The sequence below is a fragment of the Rutilus rutilus genome, assembly GCF_951802725.1.
Source record: "Rutilus rutilus genome assembly, chromosome: 8".
NCBI classification, from domain to species: Eukaryota; Metazoa; Chordata; class Actinopteri; order Cypriniformes; family Leuciscidae; genus Rutilus; species Rutilus rutilus.
This window is the reverse complement of record NC_140222.1, coordinates 21,038,281-21,062,444: the sequence shown is the minus strand read 5'-3', so window position 1 is coordinate 21,062,444 and position 24,164 is coordinate 21,038,281. Positions and strand designations below refer to the sequence as shown.

The 24,164-nt window shown below is 37.9% G+C and overlaps 1 protein-coding gene across 2 annotated transcripts in view; it reads left to right on the top strand.

Moving 5' to 3' along the window:
• The window catches only part of LOC311295991 (uncharacterized protein), a 29,829-nt gene extending 6,219 nt beyond the window's left edge, over positions 1-23,610 (top strand). The window contains exons 3-4 of one of the 2 annotated variants that reach the window (XM_084417598.1): positions 20,771-20,947; positions 22,577-23,610. In XM_084417598.1, coding sequence (XP_084273724.1) covers positions 20,771-20,947; positions 22,577-23,445 — 1,046 coding nt within the window. In that variant the 3' untranslated portion in view covers positions 23,446-23,610. The remainder of the gene's footprint in view (positions 1-20,770; positions 20,948-22,576) is intronic. The other variant, XM_084417599.1, reaches the window with a different exon arrangement.
• Positions 23,611-24,164: the final 554 nt, after the last annotated feature.

The window sequence follows — 24,164 nt, the reverse complement described above, 5'->3', positions numbered from 1 at the left end:
AAATTAAAACAAGCTAGTGAGGAAATAATCCTATTCTGACCTGACAGCAAAAGACTACCTGTGATGCTAGGGGTTATTCAGGAAAATGAGATAAATACCAGATCTCACCACAGTATCCAACAAATACAATTATACCCTTTGTTTTCGATCTATACAATAATGCAGATATTATACTTTTGAGAGCTGTAAATTACAGAAAACCCTCAAGACTTTTTCTTTAGGTCTATTGTGAAGCTGCTAAGAGCGACGAGCCGGTCCCCGATCTTTTCGAGGGGAAGTACGACTCGCCACACTCTGCTTTTGAGCCTTTCTTTTTTTGTACCTTTGATGCTAACAAATCATATTTTGAGGATTATGTTTTCTCATTGAATTTCATAGAGCATCGGAAAATTGTGTTGGATAGCGGTTCATGTTTAAATGAGGTCATCTTCTGGTTTAATGCTAATTCAGGGCATTATATTCAGTGTGTCTTTGGTGGTAGATTCTGGTGCTCGAGTTGCCGATTTGTCAACTGGGATTTAAACCAGGCTAGTGTCTTCTGCTGGTTAGCAACTAGTTAAATACTTATTTAACAACTGTTAAATAACAGATAAAATTAAAATAATTTCAGATTTGTCTCGTTTTAAATAAACAAAAAAACAGAGATGAAAAATTAACTTCAGAAATTTATTTTTGCAATGGTTAAATAAATGTTCAGTGATGTCTCCCAAAGATTTCTTAATTGTGGCGCAATTTTTTTTCTCTATATAGTGTTGATATGGCAACTAGTAAATGCACGTTTCGTCATACTGGCATGTGTGGAGGTATTTAAAACAAGTGTGTTACATCTAGCCCCGTGTTAGCTTGTGCCATTCAGATGCAATTAACCAATGAATTATTTAATTTTTTTATTGTTTTTCTTGCCAGCGCTATTAAAGATTCTAAGACATTTAATAGGCTTACTACACGTTCATGTGAGACAGACACCACCAGAGCGAGATACAGTGGGTACAGAAAATATTCAGACCCCTTAAATTTTTCACTCTTTGTTATATTGCAGCCATTTGCTAAAATCATTTAAGTTCATTTTTTTTCCTCATTATTGTACACACAGCACCCCATATTGACAGAAAAACACAGAATTGTTGACATTTTTGCACATTTATTAAAAAAGAAAAACTGAAATATCACATGGTCCTAAGTATTCAGACCCTTTGCTCAGTATTTAGTAGAAGCACCCTTTTGATCTAATACAGCCATGAGTCTTTTTGGGAAAGATGCAACAAGTTTTTCACATCTGGATTTGGGTATCCTCTGCCATTCCTCCTTGCAGATCCTTTCCAGTTCTGTCAGGTTGGATGGTAAACGTTGGTGGACAGCCATTTTCAGGTCTCTCCAGAGATGCTCAATTGGGTTTAAGTCAGGGCTCTGGCTGGGCCATTCAAGAACAGTCACGGAGTTGTTGTGAAGCCACTCCTTTGTTATTTTAGCTGTGTGCTTAGGGTCATTGTCTTGTTGGAAGGTGAACCTTCGGCCCAGTCTGAGGTCCAGAGCACTCTGGAGAAGGTTTTTGTCCAGGATATCCCTGTACTTGGCCGCATTCATCTTTCCCTTGAAAGACCAGAGAATCTTATTTATCACCATCTTGGAGTCCTTCAGGTGGGCTTTCATGTGTCTTGCACTGAGGAGAGGCTTCCATCGGGCCACTCTGCCATAAAGCCCCGACTGGTGGATGGCTGCAGTGATGGTTGACTTACTACAACTTTCTCCCATCTCCCGACTGCATCTCTGGAGCTCAGCCACAGTGATCTTTGGGTTCTTCTTTACCTCTCTCACCAAGGCTCTTCTCCCCCGATAGCTCAGTTTGGCCGGACGGCCAGCTCTAGGAAGGGTTCTGGTCATCCCAAACGTCTTCCATTTAAGGATTATGGAGGCCACTGTAAATATACAAGTATATTTGTATAGCGCTTTTCACAATACAGATTGTATCAAAGCAGCTTCACAGTATTAAATTAAAATAATACAACAAGGTTTGTTTCTAGTGGAATTTATTGATTGATAAAATCAAATTAAATATCCCCAGAATATCCCCAACTGAGCAAGCCAAAGGCAACAGTGGCAAGGAACCGAAAAACTCCATCAAGTGACCTAATGGTGTCCTAAAACTCCATCAGGTGACCCAATGGAGAAAAAAAAAAACCTTGGGAGAACCCAGGCTCAGTCGGGGGCCAGTTCTCCTCTGGCGTTTATTAACTAGAGGCCGGATTGTAATTTGAACTGTAAGATTAAAAATATTATATGAATGCCTGTCTGAAGAGATGCGACTTTAATCTAGTTTTAAACTGGGAGAGCGAGTCTGAGCAACGAACACTATCAGGAAGGCTATTCCAGAGTTTTGGAGCTAAATGTGAAAATGCTCTCCCTCCTTTGGTGGATCTGGATATCCTAGGTATGACCAAAAGCCTTGAATTTAGTGATCTTAAAGTGCGCGATGGATTATAGTGCGATTAGAAGATCCGTTAAATAGACTGGAGCTAAGCCGTTTAGGGCTTTATAAGTCAGTAGCAATACCTTGTAATTAATACGGAACTTTATAGGTAACCAATGCAGTGATGATAAAATCGGTGTTATATGATCATATTTTCTTGATCTAGTAAGAACTCTAGCGGCGGCATTTTGGACTAACTGTAGCTTGTTTATTGAGGATGCAGGACAACCAGCTAATAAAGCATTACAGTAATCTATTCTCGAGGTCATGAATGCATGAACTAACTTTTCTGCATCAGAAACTGATAGCATATTACGTAGCTTAGCAATGTTTCTAAGGTGGAAAAAGGCAGTTTTTGTAACATATGAAATATGATTTTCGAAAGACAGGTTGCAGTCGAGTATAACACCCAGGTCTTTTACTGTAGAGGATAAAGTAACATGACATCCTACGATGTTAAAGTTGTATTGCGAGAGGTTTTGCGGGTGGTTTTTTGAACCGATGATTAGTACCTCTGTTTTGTCTGGATTTAATAAAAGAAAATTACGCGTCATCCAATCTTTTATATCTTTAACACACTCTGTCAATTTGGATAATTTAGCGTTTTCATCTGGCCGTGATGAAATATATATTTGAGTGTCATCAGCATAACAATGGAAACTAATTCCATGTTTCCTTATAATATTTCCAAGTGGCATCATATATACTGAGAATAACAGAGGACCTAACACAGATCCCTGCGGCACTCCATAGTTTACTGGAGTTATGATCGATTTTTCTCCATTTAAATAGACAAAATGGTAGCGGTCAGATAAGTATGATCTGAACCAGCTTAATGCTTGTCCTTGAACACCAGTATAATTTTGTAGTCGATCTAAGAGTATTGTGTGATCTATAGTATTGAACGCAGCACTAAGATCAAGTAAAACTAGTATTGAGATACAGCCTTGGTCAGAAGCTAAAAGTAAATCATTTGTGATTTTAACGAGCGCAGTTTCAGTGCTATGGTGCGGCCTGAAACCAGACTGAAACTTTTCATAGATATCATTTTCTTGCAAGAAAGAACACAATTGAGCGGACACCACTTTTTCTAACATTTTAGACATAAATGGAAGATTTGAAATGGGTCTATAATTTGCTAGGTTATTATGATCTAATTGTGGTTTCTTAATGAGAGGTTTTATAACTGCCAGTTTAAATGTTCTTGGAACATGACCTAAAGATAAAGACGAGTTAATAATATTGAGAAGAGGCTCTTCCACTACAGGTAACACTTCTTTCAGTAGCTTAGTTGGTATAGGATCTAATAAACATGTTGTTGTTTTAGATGAAGTGATAAGTTTATTTAACTCTTTTTGTTCTATAGTTGTAAAGCACTGTAATTGTTCTTGCGGGGTGATAATTGAGGCTGAATTATAAGGGGCAATTGAAGATTGAACGTTTACAATTGTGGTTCTGATGCTTTCTATTTTCTCAGTGAAGAACTTCATAAAATCATTACTACAGAACTGTAACGAGATATTTTGTTCGGGTGACGTCTGTTTATTTGTTAGTCTAGCCACGGTGTTAAATAAAAACCTTGGATTATTTTGGTTATTTCCTATTAGTTTGCGGAGGTGCTCAGCCCTGGCCGCTTTTAGGGCCTTTTTATAACGTGACATACTGTCTTTCCACGCGATTCTAAAGACCTCTAAATTAGTTTGTTTCCATTTACGCTCTAAAATACGGGTTTCTCTCTTTAGAACATGCGTAGTATTGTTGTACCACGGTGCTTTACTTTTTTCTCTGACCTTTTTTAATCTAATAGGTGCAACAATATCCAATGTTCCAGAGAGAATGGTGCTCATAGTGCTAGTTAATTCCTCTAGTTCATCTGTTTGTTTGGGTTCACTGAGCAGCTGAGACAGATCAGATAAGCAATTTGAAAAATTATCTATGGTGGATGGGAGGATTGTTCTGCCTGATCGATAACGCGGCGCCGCATGGCATATTACAGCAGTATGTAATATGCAAGTTACCATGTAATGGTCAGAGACTTCATCACTTTGCGGTATAATATCTATATCGGTTGGATCGGTTCCATGTGATATAATTAAATCGAGTGTATGATTAAGACGATGTGTTGGTCCGGTGACGTTTTGCTTGACCCCAAATGAATTTAATAAATCTGTAAACGCAGCCCCTAACGCATCATTTGGATTATCTACGTGTATGTTAAAATCTCCAACAATTAATGCTTTATCGACATTGACTAATAGGTCTGAGAGAAAATCTGCAAACTCTTTTAGGAAATCAGCGTAAGGCCCTGGTGGTCTATATACGGTAGCCAAGGCTAGAGATAATAGGGATGTTTTTCTAACATCTAAGAGCGTAACATTTAGTACGAGTACTTCAAACGAAATAAACTTATAACCCGTTTTCTGAGTAACATTGAGAATATCTCTATAGATTGTTGCAACACCGCCGCCACGACCAATCAGACGGGGCTCGTGCTTATAGGAGTATCTAGATGGAGTAGACTCATTTAGACCGAAATAATAATTTGGTTTAAGCCAGGTTTCAGTAAGGCAAAGTACATCGAAGCTATTATCTGTGACTATTTCATTTACAGTAACTGCCTTAGGTGTGAGTGATCTAATGTTTAGAAGACCTAGTTTTAGAAATAGTTTTTGTTTACTAATAGCAACATTTTCTGTATTAATAACAATTAGATTTTTCCTAGATCCTGCAGTAGATTTATTATTTGATCTCACTAAACGAGGAATAGACACGGTTTCTATGCAATGTTCTACACTAGTATTTATATCAGTTAAATTGGTGCAGCAGAGACTATGATTTGGACTTTTGGTTACTAGTCAAAAGGTATTTAACATTTTGGAGATGTTATCCGACAGAAGATCTGCTCCGAATCTGCTTGGGTGCAAGCCATCAGCACGGAAAAGCCTAGGACGCTCCCAAAACAGATTCCAATTATTTACAAAGAGCAGTTTCTGCTCATTGCACCATGACATTAACCATTCATTTAGCGCAAATAATCTGCTAAACTTTTCATGTCCTAGTCGGTACGTGGGAAGCGGTCCTGACACTATGATCGTTGTTTCAGGCGATGTGCTGCGTACCGTATCGATCAGATTCCTGAAGTCTTTCTTCAGAACCTCCGTCTGGCGCAGCCTGATGTCGTTCACTCCCGCGTGCAGGACCACAGTTCCGACGCGCTCGTCACCGTTCAGAATCTCGGGAACGTGAGTAGCGATTTCAGAAACGTAGCGCGTACATGCCGAACGATGGAATCGCCGATGATCACAGCATCGCGTTCTGTTTCGCGAAGAGGGGAGAAGCGGTTTTGTGTGGATAACTCGAAAACTGGGAGGGTCGGAGAGAGTCTTGGTCTAGACCTGAATCGTCTCTTCCGCTGCGGAACCACCCAGGCTTCGTGGTGGCGTGTTGGAGCCGGAGTGAACGAGACCATGGCTGATCGCGACCTCGGCGCTCGGGACCGATGTTGAGAAACGCACGGAGTAGACGAGGTCGGAGTCAGCGGGTTAGTAACGTTAATCACTGATTTGTGTGCATCGGCGCGTGATGTTTCAAGAGCTAACCGCCAGTCTATCAGTTCGGCTTGTCTCAATAAAAGGTCGTGGATCTGTTTCTCAACAGCTTCCAGCTCAGACTGTAGTGCGTGCAGCTCAAATGTGTCCTCACCTGCACCAAAAGGTAGACTACTTATGTCTACTTAGACTACTCTGATATATTCGCCATTTTAACAGATGGACAGTAAGTTAGCAACGAAGCTACCAGTGATGCTATCAATATTAATACTAATTTATGACTTAAGTCTTAGATATAATCCGTCTTTTTAGTGGTAAGGGTGTAGAGTAGACGCACGATAGGCGAAAAATAAAAAAAAAATGTTTATTTGTAAGTGAGTGTGGAGAAGACGCGTTCAGCCGTGATCCACGGGAGTAACCTATAAGAGTATCCAGCGTTGGATCACTAGGTCTTATATAGACAGGTGTGTGGCTTTCCTAATCAAGTCCAATCAGTATAATCAAACACAGCTGGACTCAAATGAAGGTGTAGAACCATCTCAAGGATGATCAGAAGAAATGGAAAGCACCTGAGTTAAATATATGAGTGTCACAGCAAAGGGTCAGAATACTTAGGACCATGTGATATTTCAGTTTTTCTTTTTTAATAAATGTGCAAAAATGTCAACAATTCTGTGTTTTTCTGTCAATATGGGGTGCTGTGTGTACAATAATGAGGAAAAAAAATGAACTTAAATGATTTTAGCAAATGGCTGCAATATAACAAAGAGTGAAAAATTTAAGGGGGTCTGAATACTTTCCGTACCCACTGTATATACACAAAATTTTAAATCTAGTGCATGTTCGCAAAAAAATCAAGTGGTGCTCATTGCAGAGCAAAATGGCTGTAACTTGACCATGTCCAGCTTCAATCGATCAATCAATCAAATTTTATTTCTAAAGCACGTTTTAAAACAACCCTAGTTGACCAAAGTGCTTTACAGACCCAAACTTACAACACATATAGACAAACACACCATAAAACAAAACGAAGCACTAAATAAACCACATGTAGCTAAGGACAATTAAAAGCAGCAGAAAAGAGATGGGTCTTCAACCTAGATTTAAAACACTCAATGGAATCACAGGATTTTATGTGTAAAGGGAGACTATTCCAAAGACGCGGTGCTGCTGCCGCAAAGGCACGATCTCCCTTAGTTTTCAACCTAGATTTTGGAACATTTAAAATTAAGCTTTGAGAGGATCTTAGTGGTCTAGCAGCAACATGATGCTATAACAAACTCGAGATATAGACATGTAAGCCATTAAACGGACCTTGAATTGTACCCTATACTCAACAGGGAGCCAATGCAGAGAAGCCAGCTCCGGAAAGATACTTGAATATTTCCTGGTGCCAGTCAACAGTCTGGCCGAAGCATTCTGCACCAGCTGCAGCCGTGAAAGCAACTTCTTAGACAAACCCAAATAAACAGAATTACAGTAATCCAATCTGGACGTTTCCATATCTTTAAAAGACAGGAAGCCTTTCAATTTGGCTATGCCCCTCAATTGAAAAAAGCTACTCCACAGTGTTTATTTGTTTATCGAATTTCAGTTCGGAATCAAAAATCACACAAAGGTTCCTCCCCTGAGTACTAACATTAGAGGCTAAAGGGTTCAAGTCAAATGCAATCTGATTTGCTAGCTTTGGTGGGCCAAAAATCATCACTTCATATTTAGATTCATTCAACTGAAGGAAACTTGATGCCATCCACAGCTTTATTTCGTCCAGACAGTCAAGCAACACTGACCATTTCGAGATGTCATTCGGTTTCAATGGAAGATACAACTGGGTATCATCTGCATTACAATGGTATGCCACGCCATACTTTTGACCGATTAATCCCAGAGGTAGCATATATAAGGAAAAGAAGACAGGGCCGAGACAAGAACCTTGAGGGACCCCAGAGATGATGGGACAAGTGGAGGAAATAGAAGGTTCTCTCCTGTAGATACGATGTAGCCACCTTAATACAGTCTCCCTAATGCTCACCCACAGACTCAGACGCTCAAGGAGATCCACTATCGAAGGCTGCACTCAGATGCGGCAGCACAGTTCCCAGAATCCACGGACAAAAGCAAGTCATTGGTCACCTTAAGAAGGGCAGTTTCAGTACTATGCTGAGGTCTGAAACCCAACTAAAATGTATCAAAAATATTATTTTTATTAAAAAAATCAGAAGTTGGTTAAGAACTACCTTCTCCAGCATTTTAGCTAAAACAGGCACCTTAGAAATAGGTCTATAATTGCTTAACACAGACAAATCAGAACTAATTAGGGCCCAAGCCCTGAAAGGGCGAAGGCCCTATTGTTTTCGGTAGGATTATTTATTATTATTATTTATTATTTTTCTGTCAACCTTTCGGGCACTTTTGGGGCTCTTATCATGCTCGAAAACTCTTAAAACTTTGCACACAGGTCAGGACCCACGGCCATCAGGGCCGGGCTGAAGCTGGTACCCGGGCGTGGCAGGGGGGCTCAACAGCGCCCCCTTGAACAGGGTCCGAAAACTTGGTCCATAAATCAAACACGCTTGCATATAATAATATGAAACTCGGTACACATATAGATCTCATCGGGCCAAACAACTTTCGTACTTTTACTTTTTACGCCAGCCAAACAGGAAGTCGGCTATTATGGGTTGTTTGGAAAACGCATGCTGTGGAATTTGATGTACTCCTCCTAGGAAATTCATCCATTCGCCTCAAAACTCGGTGTGCATGAAGTCAAGACATTGAGGATGATAAATTGCGGACGGATTTTTGATATCTCGAACGGTTTGGCCGAGGCGAGGAAACGAATTTATGGCGAATAATGGGACACAGGAAGTGTGTTATAACTTCTGCATACATTAACTGATCTTGATTAAACTTCAGCAGTGTGTTCGTGGTCAGAGGCCGATCACATTGATGTGACTATTGTGAGTCAAAGTTATAGCGCCACCAACTGGCAGCAGGAAGTGTGTCACTTTCAAAATGCTTTGAAATCACCCTCTTATTTTTACCCGATTTGCTTCAAACTTTATGTGTATAATGTAAACACACGGCAGATGTAGACCTGTGAAAGGATTTTTGATATCTTTAATACTGTTGCCATGGCAACGCATCAAACATCAATATTCTTTTTTGATGCTTTTGAGACTCTTAGCATGCTTGAAATTGCATGAAACTCGACAGACACATTACATTTATTACCTAGTAGACATGTGCAAAGTTTCAGAAACGGGCGTGGTGAGGGGCTCAGTAGCGCCACCTTTAGTCATAAGTGGGGGGGTTAGTTTTATCAACAGCAACAAAACTTGGTATGTGTATTGTTCTCATCAAGACGGACAACTTTCTAATTTACATTAACCATCTCCGACCATCAGGAATAGAGATATTTTGGTTTGAATGTGGATTTTCTGAAGAATTTTCTCTCCCTCTCTCTGTGTCTGTGTGTGTGTGAGGGGAGGGGGGGGGGGGGGATTTGACTATTGCTTTTACATTGTTAATCAAGGTTTCAGGGGCTTTTGGGGTCCTTAACGTGCTCAAAAACTCTTGAAACTTTGCACACAGGTCAGAACCCACGGCCATCAGGGCCGGACTGAAGCTGGTACCCGGGCGTGGCAGGGGGGCTCGACAGCGCCCCCTGGAACGGGATCCGAACACGTGTCCATAAATCAAACACGCTTGCATGTAATAATATGAAACTCGGTACACATGTAGATCTCATCGGGCCGAACAACTTTCGTGCTCTAAGTTTTACGCCAGCCCAACAGGAAGTCGGCTATTATGGGTTGTTTGGAAACGCATGGTCTGGTATTTGAAACACTTCTCCTAGGGAATTCACCCGATCGCCACTAAACTCGGTGGGAATGAAGTCAAGACATTGAGGATGCTAAATTGCGGACGGATTTTTGATATCTCAAACGGTTTGGCCGTGGCGAGGAAACGAATTTATGGCAAATAATGGAAACAGGAAGTGTGTTATAACTTCTGCATACATTAACTGATCTTGATGAAACTTCAGCAGTGTGTTCGTGGTAAGAGGCCGATCACATGGATGTGACTATTGTGAGTCAAAGTTATAGCGCCACCAACTGGCAGCAGGAATATGTCACTTTCAAAATGCTTTGAAATCACCCTCTTATTTTTACCCGATTTGCTTCAAACTTTATGTGTATAATGTAAACACACGGCAGATGTAGACCTGTGAAAGGATTTTTGATATCTTTAATACTGTTGCCGTGGCAACGCTTCAAACTTTAATATTCTTTTTTGATGCTTTTGAAACTCTTAACATACTTGAAATTGGATGAAACTCGACAGACACATCACATTTATTAGCCAGTAGACATGTGCAAAGTTTCAGAAACGGGCGTGGTGAGGGGCTCAGTAGCGCCACCTTTAGTCATAAGTGGGGGGGGTTAGTTTTATCAACAGCAACAAAACTTGGTATGTGTATTGTTCTCATCAAGACGGACAACTTTCTAATTGACATTAACTACCTCCGACCAACAGGAAGAGAGATATTTTGGTTTGAATGTGGATTTTCTGAAGAATTTTCTCTCCCTCTCTCTGTGTCTCTGTGTGTGAGAGGGGAGGGGGGAATTTGACTATTGCTTTTATATTGTTAATCAAGGTTTCAGGGGCTTTTGGGGTCCTTAACGTGCTCAAAAACTCTTGAAACTTTGCACACAAGTCAGAACCCACGGCCATCAGGGACAGGCTGAAGCTGGTACCCGGGCGTGGCTGGGGGGCTCAACAGCGCCCCCTTGAACGGGGTTCTAAAACTTGGTCCATATATCAAACACGCTTGCATGAATTAATATGAAACTCGGTACACATATAGATCTCATCGTGCCGAACAACTTTCCCCTGGTCAAGTTTTACGCCAGCCCAACAGGAAGTCGGCTATTATGGGTTGTTTGGAAAACGCTTGCTGTGGAATGTGAAATACTCCTCCTACAAAATTCACCGTGTTCCCTCCAAACTCGGTGTGCATGTAGTCAAGACTTTGAGGATGCTAAATTGCGGACGGATTTTTGATATCTCGAACGGTTTGGCTATGGCGAGGAATCGAATTTATGGCGAGAAAAGAGAAACACGGAAGTGGAATAACTTCTGCATACATTAACTGATCTTGATGAAACTTCAGCAGTGTGTTCGTGGTAAGAGGCCGATCAGATGGATGTAGCTATTGTGAGTCAAAGTTATAGCGCCACCAACTGGCAGCAGGAAGTGTGTCACTTTCAACATGCTTTTGACAAAAGTGGGGGGGTTACTTTTAACTACAGTAAAGAAAAAATAGTTTCTATATTGTTCTCATCAAGCCGGACAACTTTCTAATTTACATTCAATAGCTCTGGCCATCAGGAAGTCAGATATTTTGGTCTGAATGTGGATTTTTTTGCAAAATCAGCCTCTGAATTTTTAGCCACTCCTCTTAAACTATTTATTTTATTCGTACCAAACTTTTTCAACATGATGAAACTACATTAAATATGCTAAATTGTGAATGGATAATAAATATCTCAAACGGTTTTGCTATGGCGAGGGATTAAAGTAAAAATCTTCTAAAAATGTAATTATATACCATTTATTTCTATATAAAAGTATACAAATATCACAACTAAACCCATTTTATTCTGTTTTTGCAATTCAAGAAGAATGAAAAAGTTAAAAACAGGCTATTTAGTGCTATTTGGTTCAACAAAAAAGCAAACATAGGGCTATACTGCCCTCTTGTGTCCAAAAGGACATCAAAATAGTATATAAAACTTTTTACCAGGTAGGCCAATATTGTATTTAAATATACATTTATTAGGTATGTGTCTGAGGATATTTTCCCACCGGTTAATCGACGTGTGACACGAGTGGGTGCTTTTAAATCGCTAATATAATAGTGAAAGAAAAATAATGATAATGTTGCACACACAAATCACACACATGTGGGAAAGAATGATGCTTTTAAACAACACTAAACCGCCATTAGGTGTCGCCAGGCATCCATCTTAATAAGCGAGTCATTGATTCATTCGTTCAAACGATTCGTTCGAATGAGTCGATCATGATTAAGACAGATGTTTATGGATTGATCATTCAATCTTTGAGTCAACCGATTCGTTAAAAATGCTGAATCGTTCAGTTATGAGAAAACACGTGATACGTGATGGTTCTGCCGGGATCTTTGTTTAACTATTTTCGCTGCTGAAACAGAACAAAAACAGTCAACATTGCATCTATAATGTAAGTGACTTAATTGTAACTGTTTATTAACCTGTTGTATGAAATCTAGGGGTGGGAGAAAAAATTGATTCTTAGATGCATCGCGATGCGGATGTGGACGATTCTGAATCGATTCACAAATGTCAAAAAATCTATTCTCTAAAAAAATATTTTTCTAATAACGTAATATTGACGGAAGGCAAAAGGCGGAACTCTAAGCGGACGTGCGTGCAGTCTGTGGCGCGCACATAACAGAGAAGTTTCTTCTGCTCACCAAGGCTGCATTTATTTGATAAAAAATACAAACAAAAACAGTAATATTGTAAAATAGTATTCCAATTTAAAACAGCTGCTTTCTATTTTAATATATTTTAAACTGTTATTTATTCCTGTGATCAAAGCTGAGTTTTCAGCATCATTACTCCAGTCGTCACTGTCACATGATCCTTCAGAAATTATTCTAATATGATGATTGATACTCAAGAAACATTCATTATTATTTTAAATGTCGAAAACAGTTGTGTACAGTCTTTGATGAATAGAAAGTTCAAAAGAACAGCATTTATCTGAAATATAAAGCTTTTGTAACGTTAAACACGTACCGCTCAAAAGTTTGTGGTTAGTAATAATTAAAATTTTATTTTTGGGGGAAAGAAATGAAATAAATCAGTACTTTTATTTATGAAGGATGAGTTAAACTGATCAACAGTTACAGTAAAGACATTTATAATGTTAAAAATATATATATTTGAAATATATGCTGTTCTTTTGAACTTTACATTCATCAAAGCATTTTGAAAAAAAAAATCTGTACACAACTGTTTTCAACATTGAAAATAATAATGAATATTTATTGAGCATCAATCATCATATTAGTATGATTTCTGAAGGATCATGTGACACTGAAGACTGGAGTAATGATGCTGAAAACTCAACTTTGATCACAGAAATGAATTACTATGTAAAATATTTTAAAATTGAAAACAGCTGTTTTAAATTGGAATAATATTTCACAATATTACTGTTTTTGTTTGTATTTTTAATCAATAAATGCAGCCTTGGTGAGCAGAAGAGACTTCTCCTAAAACCATTAAAAATCTTACTGACCCCAAACTTTTGAACAATAATATATATATATATATATATATGTATGTGTGTGTATGTATGTATGTATGTATATATATGTATATATACATATATATATATATATATATATATATATATATATATATATATAAATATAGCTGCGAGCAGCGATGGAGGGCCAAAGCCGGCGGTACCGCCACCCCGGTGCCTTTAGGTAACTAAAGGCACCGGGGTTGCGGTGCCACCGGCTTGGGCCCGTAATCGCTGCTCGCAGCTATATATTTTTTTTTTTTTAAAGAGGCTGGACAAGAGCGTGCTTAAAATAAGATGGCACCCGCACCTCTACAAGGCTCTGATTCACTACAGATGATATAGTTGGACCCACCGCATCCCAAACCTGAATTAACAAGCTATAGGCGGGATGATTATCAATAGAGTAATAAGCAAGCTTGAGATGTTGGGCAATTTCTATCAGGTTTGAAGTAGTTACCAGCTCAAATGTACTTAACTGGCCAGAGGTAATAGAATCAGGGGAGATTGAAAATGAATTGGAACCTGGATAGAACTAGACATGTTTGCTCTAATAGCAGAGATTTTATCCATAAAAACCTGCAAACAATTTTCACAAGCTCTCTCTGAATTATCAAAAACAATAGGGCATGCAGGATTTAGAACTGTGTTAATCACATGAAATAAAATTTTAGGACTGTGCTGATTCTTAGAGATTAAATGGGAGAAATACTGTGCCTTAGGCTACCTCTACTAATCCGGATAAATTAGAAAACGAGTTTTCATCTAAAAACGCTCCGCGTCCACACTATAATTTTTCAAATGTTTTCCAAAAGTTGCTCATCCACACTGAAGCGTATGAAAACGCTTACATCCTAGCATGAGTAAAGCTTCGACCTGCGTCATTTCCGCTAGGCGTTTATATACTTTCCGGCTCTTTGAAACTTTGCGGCAATGTCGAGGAAAGGTACTGAGTTTTTTAAATGGGCCGACAGTGGGCGGAAAAAATTGATTAATTTATTGCAATAGGAGAGGAAGAATTTTGCAAACTCGTTAATTCATCTAAATCGACAACATGTATGTTATACACCCTATTCCGACTAAGCTACTGAAAGAGATGCTCCCAGAGGTCATAGATCCTCTTCTTAAATATCATTAATTCATCTTTGTCTCTAGGATACATACCAAAAACCTTTAAGCTGACTGCCGTTATCCATCTGTCGCAATTTTTTTCCTCTTTTTGAAAGTTGTGAAAAACTATAGAGGAGTTTTTCTTTGCCATTGGAGCAAATGGGAACAAAAAATATATATTTAATATTCTCTCATTCACCGCTATATTTTTGAGCAAATTATTATTATTATTTTGTTTTTTTGACTACCGAGGGCCGGTGGTCTACGAAATTTCCTGGTAGATTTTTTGGTCCCACTCCGCCCCTGGGCTGTATATTTCTTCAAAACCTAACGAAACGTACCAATTCACAAAATTAACGGAATGCATAGCTGATATAAAAAATTGGATGACTAGTAATTTCCTACTTCTAAATTCTGAAAAAACAGAGATTCTAATTATTGGACAAAAACCCCCACACGTAATAACCTAGAATACTGTCTACTACTTGATGGCTGCTCTGTTAAGTCTTCGTCGTCGGTTAGGAACCTGGGTGTGCTCTTTGATACCAATCTTTCATTTGAAAGTCACGTGTCTAGTATCTGTAAAACCGCATTTTTCCATCTTAAAAATATAACTAAATGACGCCATATGCTCTCAATGACAAATGCGGAACAATTAGTTCATGCGTTCATGACCTCAAGGCTAGATTATTGTAATGCTCTACTGGGTGGTTGCCCTGCATGCTTAATAAACAAACTACAGCTGGTCCAAAACGCAGCAGCTCGAGTTCTTACCAGAACCAGGAAGTATGACCATATTAGCCCGGTTCTGTCAACACTGCATTGGCTCCCTATTACACATCGCAAAAAACAAACAAAACTAACGACTTTATTCCACTATTAATTTTCTTCTCCGTGGGCCTGAGTTTACTTAGTAAAACAACGCAGCGCGTCTGTGTTGTACGTCACACGCATCACACACATGACCAGCATTGGCCAATAGTGAGCTTATGTGGTGACTTGCAACACAGACACGCTGTGCTGTTTTACTAAGTAAACACACTCAGGCCCACAGAGAAGAAAATTAATAGTGGAATAAAGTCGTTTGTTTTTTGCGCACAAAAAGTATTCTTGTCGCTTGATAAACATATGGTTGAGCCACTGTAGTCACTTGGACTATTTTAACGATGTCTTTAATAACTATTCTGGGCCGGCAAGTTTCAGTCACATAGAAGCCTATGCAGGAGTGAGACAGCTCTCAGATTAGGGGTGCACCGATCCGATATTAGGATCGGATATCGGCCGCGATACTGATAAAATAGCTTTTTTTTTCTTTTTTTTTTCTCGTCGTCGCAGCAGAACCTACGTCATTCGTCAGCTTCACGCGTGTCGCATGCTAGAAGCAACATGGAGCGAGCCAGAGGCCGTTTCTCAATACCAAGTACGCAAACTTCGGACTTGCGTCCTCCTTGGTAGTTCGGACTTGCCAAGTTCGACTCAGGAGAACGAACTCCCGAGGACGAGAGGACGCGAGTCCGGTTATTCTGCAAATGGAACAGCATGCGTTCTTGATCGCGTCACTCAGCTCGCTCTGGCTACTCCGGTAATCTCTTTATGTATATTTTAGCCAAAAATAAAACGAAGTATGTTATACAACACCACTCTACCTCTTTTCATTTAAAAAAAAAAAATCTTAAACATATTAATGGCCACATAAATGTGGTTCAGGCAAACGCGTACATTGATTATCTTTACTGCATATTAACAACACGAAATATAAAACACAACCCTGCTTCTTTTTGTTTTCATTTTTAAAAATATGAAACATAATGATCATTAAAACTGACATTTAAATTAGCCATTGCTGATTAAGTGAGCATTCACAGGTCATGTTTGTGATGGTGGTGTGACACACATTACAATGTTTGGTTATTATTATTTGTATGTGTGATCAAGTTGTTGTTCGACCAACTTTTTATTTTTTTATTCTCAGGTTCAGCTGCTATGTTGCATTTTAAATTCCTGTTGCAGGACTTTGCACTTTATATTTTTACATGTTTACAATTTTTGGAAACACAGTTTTTTTGTTTCCACCGCTACATTTTAATTAGATTTTTTTTACATTTATTTAAAGAAGTTTGATTATATTCTAGTTTCGATTTGAATGCACAATTGTTTTTTAAATAAATAAGAATACAACACATTACATACATCTGTTATTTTGTCTTAGTTATGTTTAGTTAGTAAAGTCTGGTGCCTTTAGTCTCTTCAAGGAAGGTATAAGGTGGAAGGTATACAGTTTATTATTAATTCAACTATAGTATCGGATCGGTATCGGGTATCGACAGATACACAAAGCCCAGGCATCGGTATCGGTATCGGGACTGAAAAAGTCGGATCGGTGCACCCCTATCTCAGATTTCATCAAAAATAACTTAATTTGTGTTCCGAAGATGAACGAAAGTCTTACGGGGTTGGAACAACATGAGGGTGAGTAATTACTGACAGAATTTTCATTTTTGGGTGAACTAACCCTTTAAAGACACATCTCTTTGACCTAGCATTCACATAATACATTATAGACTTCTATAATTCAATGTTAGGCTGCATAGATTAGGTCAGCCAGAACCGGGAACACTTCCCATATATCCTGATGTACTCATTACATCATAAGAAGAATGGCATCTACGCTAATTTTAGTGTCTTTGTTTATCTCGAGGTTTTCCCGCAGCCTGCTGGATCCAGGTCTGACGAAGGACCTTCGCCTGGACCCGATGACAATGCAGTGCTAAAGTGCCAACTACTAGTCTCTCCCTATGGAGGATCCCTTTCCCACTCTACAGATAAAGCGTTGTCTGGAAAATTCATTTCGCATACCTACTCCTAAGTGACAAAATAAAATAAAATTCTATATCAAAATTTATAAGGAAAGACCAGTACTTTGTTTAGGCTTGGTTTGTAGGGAATTACAAACCTGCGCACATATTCAAACGCACATAACTATAAAACCAATTCTTAATGTGCATGTGAATGTCATCAGCGTTTATCACAGGTTCGTGTTTAAAGTCTGTGTAGAGAGAATGGTGTCGTCTTAGCGGACGCTAATTTAATAACAAATGATCGTTGTGACGGAAGCAAATCAATCAAAACTAACTTCAGCTGGAAAATAACTTTATTAAAGAACCGCTATAAAGCCAAAACAATCTCTGTAACCTTAAATTATCTCTGTAAAGCTGCTTTGAAACAGTCCACATTGTTAAAGGCACTATATAAATGGAGATGACTTGACCTGACTTGACTTGACTTGACTTGATGCATGGTTGGCTGAATTCTGAATTGTATACTACACTTGAGGCCTATTATTAGGCTAAAGAGATTCCATATTTCGTCTTCTCTGAAAACACATGAGAGGGTCCACACTGGAGAGAAGCCACACACATGTAATCAGTGTGGGAAGAGTTTTGTGCGAACAGGAGTCCTGAAGGATCACATGAAAACTCACACTGAGAGAAACCTTACAAGTGTTCACACTGTGACAAGAGTTTCAGTCAGTTAGGAAACATGAAAACACATGAGAGGGTCCACACTGGAGAGAAACCGTAACACTGCCCTCCATGTGGGATGAATTTCAATCACAGACATATGAATGACCAATGTCTAAAATCAGGATGTATGTAGTTCATGTTCAGATCCAGCATTTTCAAGTGCGACACTGCGTCCTCACCAAACGTGACCCAAAAATAGGTTGAGCAATAAAAGCTCTCTTTTCCATATTAATCAGGACAAAGAAACATCATACAAAGTTGTCACTGTGATCAGAGTTCAACTTAAAGACAGTTTCAGTGAGACTCAGATCTCAGAGGAAGCTTTGGCTACACTGAAAAAAATGTTATGTTGAATTTACTTAATTTTATTACGTCAAGGGGTTGCACGAATTAAATTTATCTAAATTCAGATATATTTTTTAAGTTGAGTGTACTTATATTTTGTAAATTGGTTGTACTTATATTTTATAAGTAATTTCAGATTAATAATATTCATAATTTTAGCTAAACTATTTTAAGTTGAATTTACTCAATTTTTTCAAGAACCAGCCTGTGAATCTCAACAATGGTGACAATTTTAAAGCATGTTGCAGTGAATTCTGGGTGCCACCAATCAAAACTCATTCATTGCTCCCACTATGCATTGCTGCATGAATAATTAATGAGCTTATGCTCGAAGGTGATCTGTATCAGGTCAGATGATTGTGAAATATTGATTATGTTAAACACTACCAATACCATCAGATCTCCTTACACGTTTGTTCAACTGACTGTTACAATTCACGTGCAGTCGCCAAAACAAAGTGTAAAGTTATTGGTTTCAGGGTAAAGAGCCCAACTTAAACACCCACTGATTCCCATGATGGTAACTTAAAATTATGGTTGTAACTTAAAGCTGCCGTCGGCAACATTTTTTTTTATCATATTCAGTGTAATCGACACTATAATCCGACAGAACAACATTAATAAGGTGGTTTTAGAAAAAAACCCGAGCTTCTAACTCCACCTGGAGCGTGTTATTTGTTTTGCAAAAATCCACCGCTCCCGCTTCATCAGGTCCAATCAGCGCAGGGGGGTGTGAGATCTGACTGTCAATCACAGGTCGTGCACACGCCACAGATCCCGTTACCCCCTCGCGCACGTTACAATCACATGCACACGCCTGAAGTTCGCGCAGTAAGGAAGAGTGATGGCGGAAAAGATTCCAATTCCTCGGTTAACCTCAAGAGCTAGGAGGTCAGAGCTTGCAACATTTCTTTACGACAGGTAATTGTGCTTTATCAACCATTTACTTTATAAGTACTCCATGGTGTTGATCGATGCTGATGAGAAGGGCGCGTTCACCGAAAATCTGGTGCACGCACTGACCAGCACAAACTCGATGGGAGGGTATTAGTTAATAGTGGGGGAGGGGCATGAGAGTTGTAAACATTCAAAATTTGGCTAAGTCCACTCAATCTTCCAGGGTTGCCGACTGCAGCTTTAAAATTACGGTTGTAACATTACAGTTTTCTCCTTCAGTGATTCTGCTTGTTACCATCAGGTTTCTCAAATGTTGGCAATAAAAAATAAAGAGTTCTTAATTCATCTTTGACGTCTGTCTGTTATACAGATATTATTACTCAATTCTAATGTGTTAAATTTAATTAATAATATTGCTTGTAATCTGCACAATTTTATTGAGTAGATATAGCGTATTCATTTTACAGTGAATATGGAAATTAAATTAAACTTATTTTTTTCTAATTACTTTTAATTGAATGAAATTAACTTGTTTTAAACAAGAGCAGTGAATTTGAAAATTAATAATAAAAAATAAGTAGGATTAAATAACACATTATATTCAGTGAAATTAACCAGATAAAAACATGTAACATTTACAAGGGGTCAGAATCATTTTTTTCAGTGTATCTTGTACATCAATCAAAAGAGAAAGGGGGTATTTTAGACTAAGTCTGTGAGAAATGAATGATCTAATTTCTTTATTGATAATGTAGTTATTGGAAAATCAAACTAAATAGGTTCAAATGAATATCTTATCCCGCTGTTAGGGTAGGCCAGTTATTTATCTGTAGTGGGGAATGAAACGTCTCCTAAATAAAAGAAGCAGAAAAGAAAAAAACTACTGCAAAGATGGTTGTCATTTGTATTTTTTATTTTTATTACTGATGTTTTATTTGTTTCAGATTGTGAGAATCAATATACTGACAAAGCAGTTTTTTTAGTTCAGCATATCCTGACTCAAATAAAGTCAGATCTCCGCTGGTGATCTGTAAAGCTTGTTTCAGGAGTGTCACTATTAACAGCTGCTAAAAAGCCTCTATTTTGAATGTCTATAGTTTAATAGTTTTCAGCTCATTCATTATGCTGATGTCTTCAATCACCTGTAAACTGACACTTAAAGCTCATTTCACTGGTGTCAACAGACTGACAAACTGCATAATCACCACTTTTGAAATCTACAATTTATTTTGTTATAGTCTGTGATAAACCATGTTTTATGTAAAAAAATATATAGCCTATATAATTTTTTAAAATAAAAATACATCTAAATGTGTTATTTGTTGTTTATTAATCTGTTAGTTTTAGTTTAGTTTATGTGTCTATATTACTGTATTTATATTCTTTTATTTTCTTTATATTTGGATTATTTTAATTTTTTTCTACATGTTTTGTACAAATGTACATTTTGATAGCTGAAAATACAATGTGTAAAATTGTGAAAAAATTATGTGATGATTTATTTTTGATGTGGGCAGATCTGCTCCTCCTACCACACACTGATTCCCCTTCAGTGAAGCTCCTCCCACTGCAGTTCACCAATAAATGCTGGATTATTCCCATCAGTCTACAAGTGAAGAAGATTGAGGACAGTGAGAACATGAGTGATCCAGAGTCCTGCAGGATAAAAGATGAAGAAACTGAAGAACAAAGAGGTTGGTGTTTATTTTTGATTCTTTATTAATGATACTGAAGATCATTAAGGTTATAAAACTTCAAGCAGTTCAACAGATTTTGTGGTTGTTGTAAAAAAATAAAAAAAAAAAAAACCTATAGGAGCTGTGAAATAACTTAGTTATAGTAAAAAAAATAACAACGTACAGGGCCCTTTCCATGACCTGGGTAGAAAATATCCTGAAACTCAAATGAAACATTTATATTGGTTGTCAATAGGGATGCACTGATCCAATATTCAGTATCTATCAGCTACGAAACTGCAATCTTTGGACAGGACTGATACAAATCTAATACTTTGCGTACTCGTGGTTGTTACTGTTAAGCTCCAGGTAAAAAAGCATAGTAAAGCTCCTGAAATGTTTGTGTGCAAAATGTTGTGTTGGACAGATTAATATTTACTCTTCAGAAACTCTTTCTCAGCCATCCTCTATTCAGCATTTAAACAGCATGTCACGTTCTGTTACGACAGTCAGCGCGGTAAAACTCACTCCGAGATTATTCAATACCCCCTATTTTATACTTGATCTGTAGATAAAGGTTTGTGGATTTGCATAAAATTACTTATCTAGCCAGAGTCATATATAAATGTTATAAATAGCTTAGATGTATATAAATGTAGATCTTAATGTAATATACATTTTTCATGAATGTATTTTCTTAGAATATAAAAAGCAATTTTTAATTTATGTTTTAACATTTAACCAGATTTCCACTACACTTACGGTCACATTGTAAAAAATTTGCTGCTGAATTATAGACTCTCCTTTATAATATATTTTGTGTTGTTGTAGATTGATAATTTTTTGTTCTTGCTGTTTTTCTCTATAATTCTCTATAATAAGTAATGTGTGTATTTAGTGTAATGTGTTTAGTAACCAGTTCCACACAGAGAGAGTTATAGATATACTACAGTGATTAAAAAAAAAAAAAAACAGCAATGTTTTCAGATCGGTATCAGCCGATACTAAGAATTTGGAATATCGGATGGTTTATGAAAATATGGTATCGGTGCATCCCTAGTTGTCAACATCAGGAACTCGAACTAAATACTATCCAAGTGGTTTTATTTTACATTTTACATCTGGTTCACAATTTTTGCAACCATGTTACTGAACTTTTGTTGTAAATATTGAAAAAAATTGACATTCACATGATTTTATTAATTTCTAGAAATAAACATAAAATATAAAATTAAACAGTTTGTTTTAAATAAATACATTTTTCTTTAATAGGTAACAGGAATGCAACTTTTGCATAAATGAACCAAATACTTATTTATAGTGAGGGGTGCACATACATAACTGGTGCACATGTGGTCAAAATAAACGATGCGCACCAGAAAACACATGTGAGTCGTGGATTAACTGCTAAGTTTTACCAACTGTGAAAGTTTATCATTTGGACGTGTTTTGTCTTGCCAATTTACACATTTTAAACGCAGAAGAAGAGGTGAAAATCAGGACTCGCGCTGTTATCTGTGCGCAGTTATAACTTTCATATAGCGTCTGTCTACTTTCTGCTGTTACATCAGTGTTCACTTTCCCCCTTCACATTTCTCTCTTTGATGTTTTTATGATTTACAGAAAACTTTTTTACTTTCATTTTAGACTTGCAGGAGAATGAGGAGAGCGAAGAACTGAGTGAAGCGGAGGAGAAACATGATGTCAAAAAAGGAGATAAATCTTTGAGTCACTCACAGAAAAGAAGATCAAACAAATCTTTCACCTGCTCTCTGTGTGGAAAGAGTTTCTCATACAAACAAAGTCTTAAACTTCACATGAGAATCCACACTGGAGAGAAACCTTTCACATGTGATCAGTGTGGGAAGAGTTTCACACTAAAAGGAAAACTTAAGGAACACATGAAAATTCACACCGGAGAGAGGCCACACTCATGTGATCAGTGTGGGAAGAGTTTCACACTAAAAGGACACCTTAATGTTCACATGAAAATCCACACTGGAGAGAGGCCACACACATGTGATCAGTGTGGGAAGAGTTTCACAAATTTAAGCGATTTTAAATTACATCTGCGTTATCATTCAGGAGAAAGACCATTTAACTGTGATCAGTGTGGTAAAAACTTTGTTAGGGCAGGTGCGCTGAAGGACCATCTGAAAGTTCATACAAAGGAGAAGCCTTACGTGTGTTCTTTTTGTGGAAAGAGTTTTAGTCGGCTGAGTCATTTAACAGTACACCAGAAAATACACAGTGGTGTGAAGAATTATTTGTGCTTTGATTGTGGAAAGACTTTTATTACAAATGTTGAACTGAAACTGCACCAGAGAATTCACACTGGAGAAAAACCTTACAAGTGTTCACACTGTGACAAGAGATTCAGTCGGTTAGGAAGCATGAAAAGACATGAGCGGATTCACACTGGAGAGAAACCGTATCACTGCCCTTCGTGTGGGAAGAGTTTCACTCATTCATCTTCTCTACTCAATCATACAAAAAACAAATGTCTGAAATCATGATATAATGTTTAAATTCATCTTCAGATCCAGCTCTTTCAAATGCAATGCTGCGTCCTCATCAAACGTGACTCAATAACATGTTGAGCAATAACATTACATGTAAATCAGGACCAAATCAGACATGATCTGTTCAATAAATGTTGTTTCTTATGCTAAAACAGTGTTAAAAACATTCACGTCTTCTATTCGTTTTACCGCCATCTACTGCATACCTTTCTCTTGCATGGGTGATATATCTGCATTGTATTCTTTCATGAGAATGTAGTGCCTCATCCACCCCAGAGGATCAGACTACTTTAATATCCAACAAACTTTTCTTAATCCTTTTTTTGTTGCTAACTCATAACCAGCTTCATTCCGTTATCCCAACATGTGTCGGTATCCAACAAAAGTAGGCTACAGTCTGTTTTCAATCTATAACATAATGCAGATATTATACTTTTGAGAGCTGATGAAGAATCAGAACAAATTACAGAAAACCCTCAAGACTTTTTCTTTAGGTCTATTGTGAGGCTGCAAAGAGCGACGAGCCGGTCCCCGATCTTTACGAGGGGAAGTACGACCCTTTCTTTGTTGTACCTTTAATGCAAACGAATCGTATTTTGAGGATTGTTTTCTCATTGAATTTCAAAGAGCATCGGAAAGTTGTGTTTGATAGCGGTTCATGTTTAATTGAAGCGGTTTGTGAGGGAACTATTTCCAATTCGATAATGGGGTCA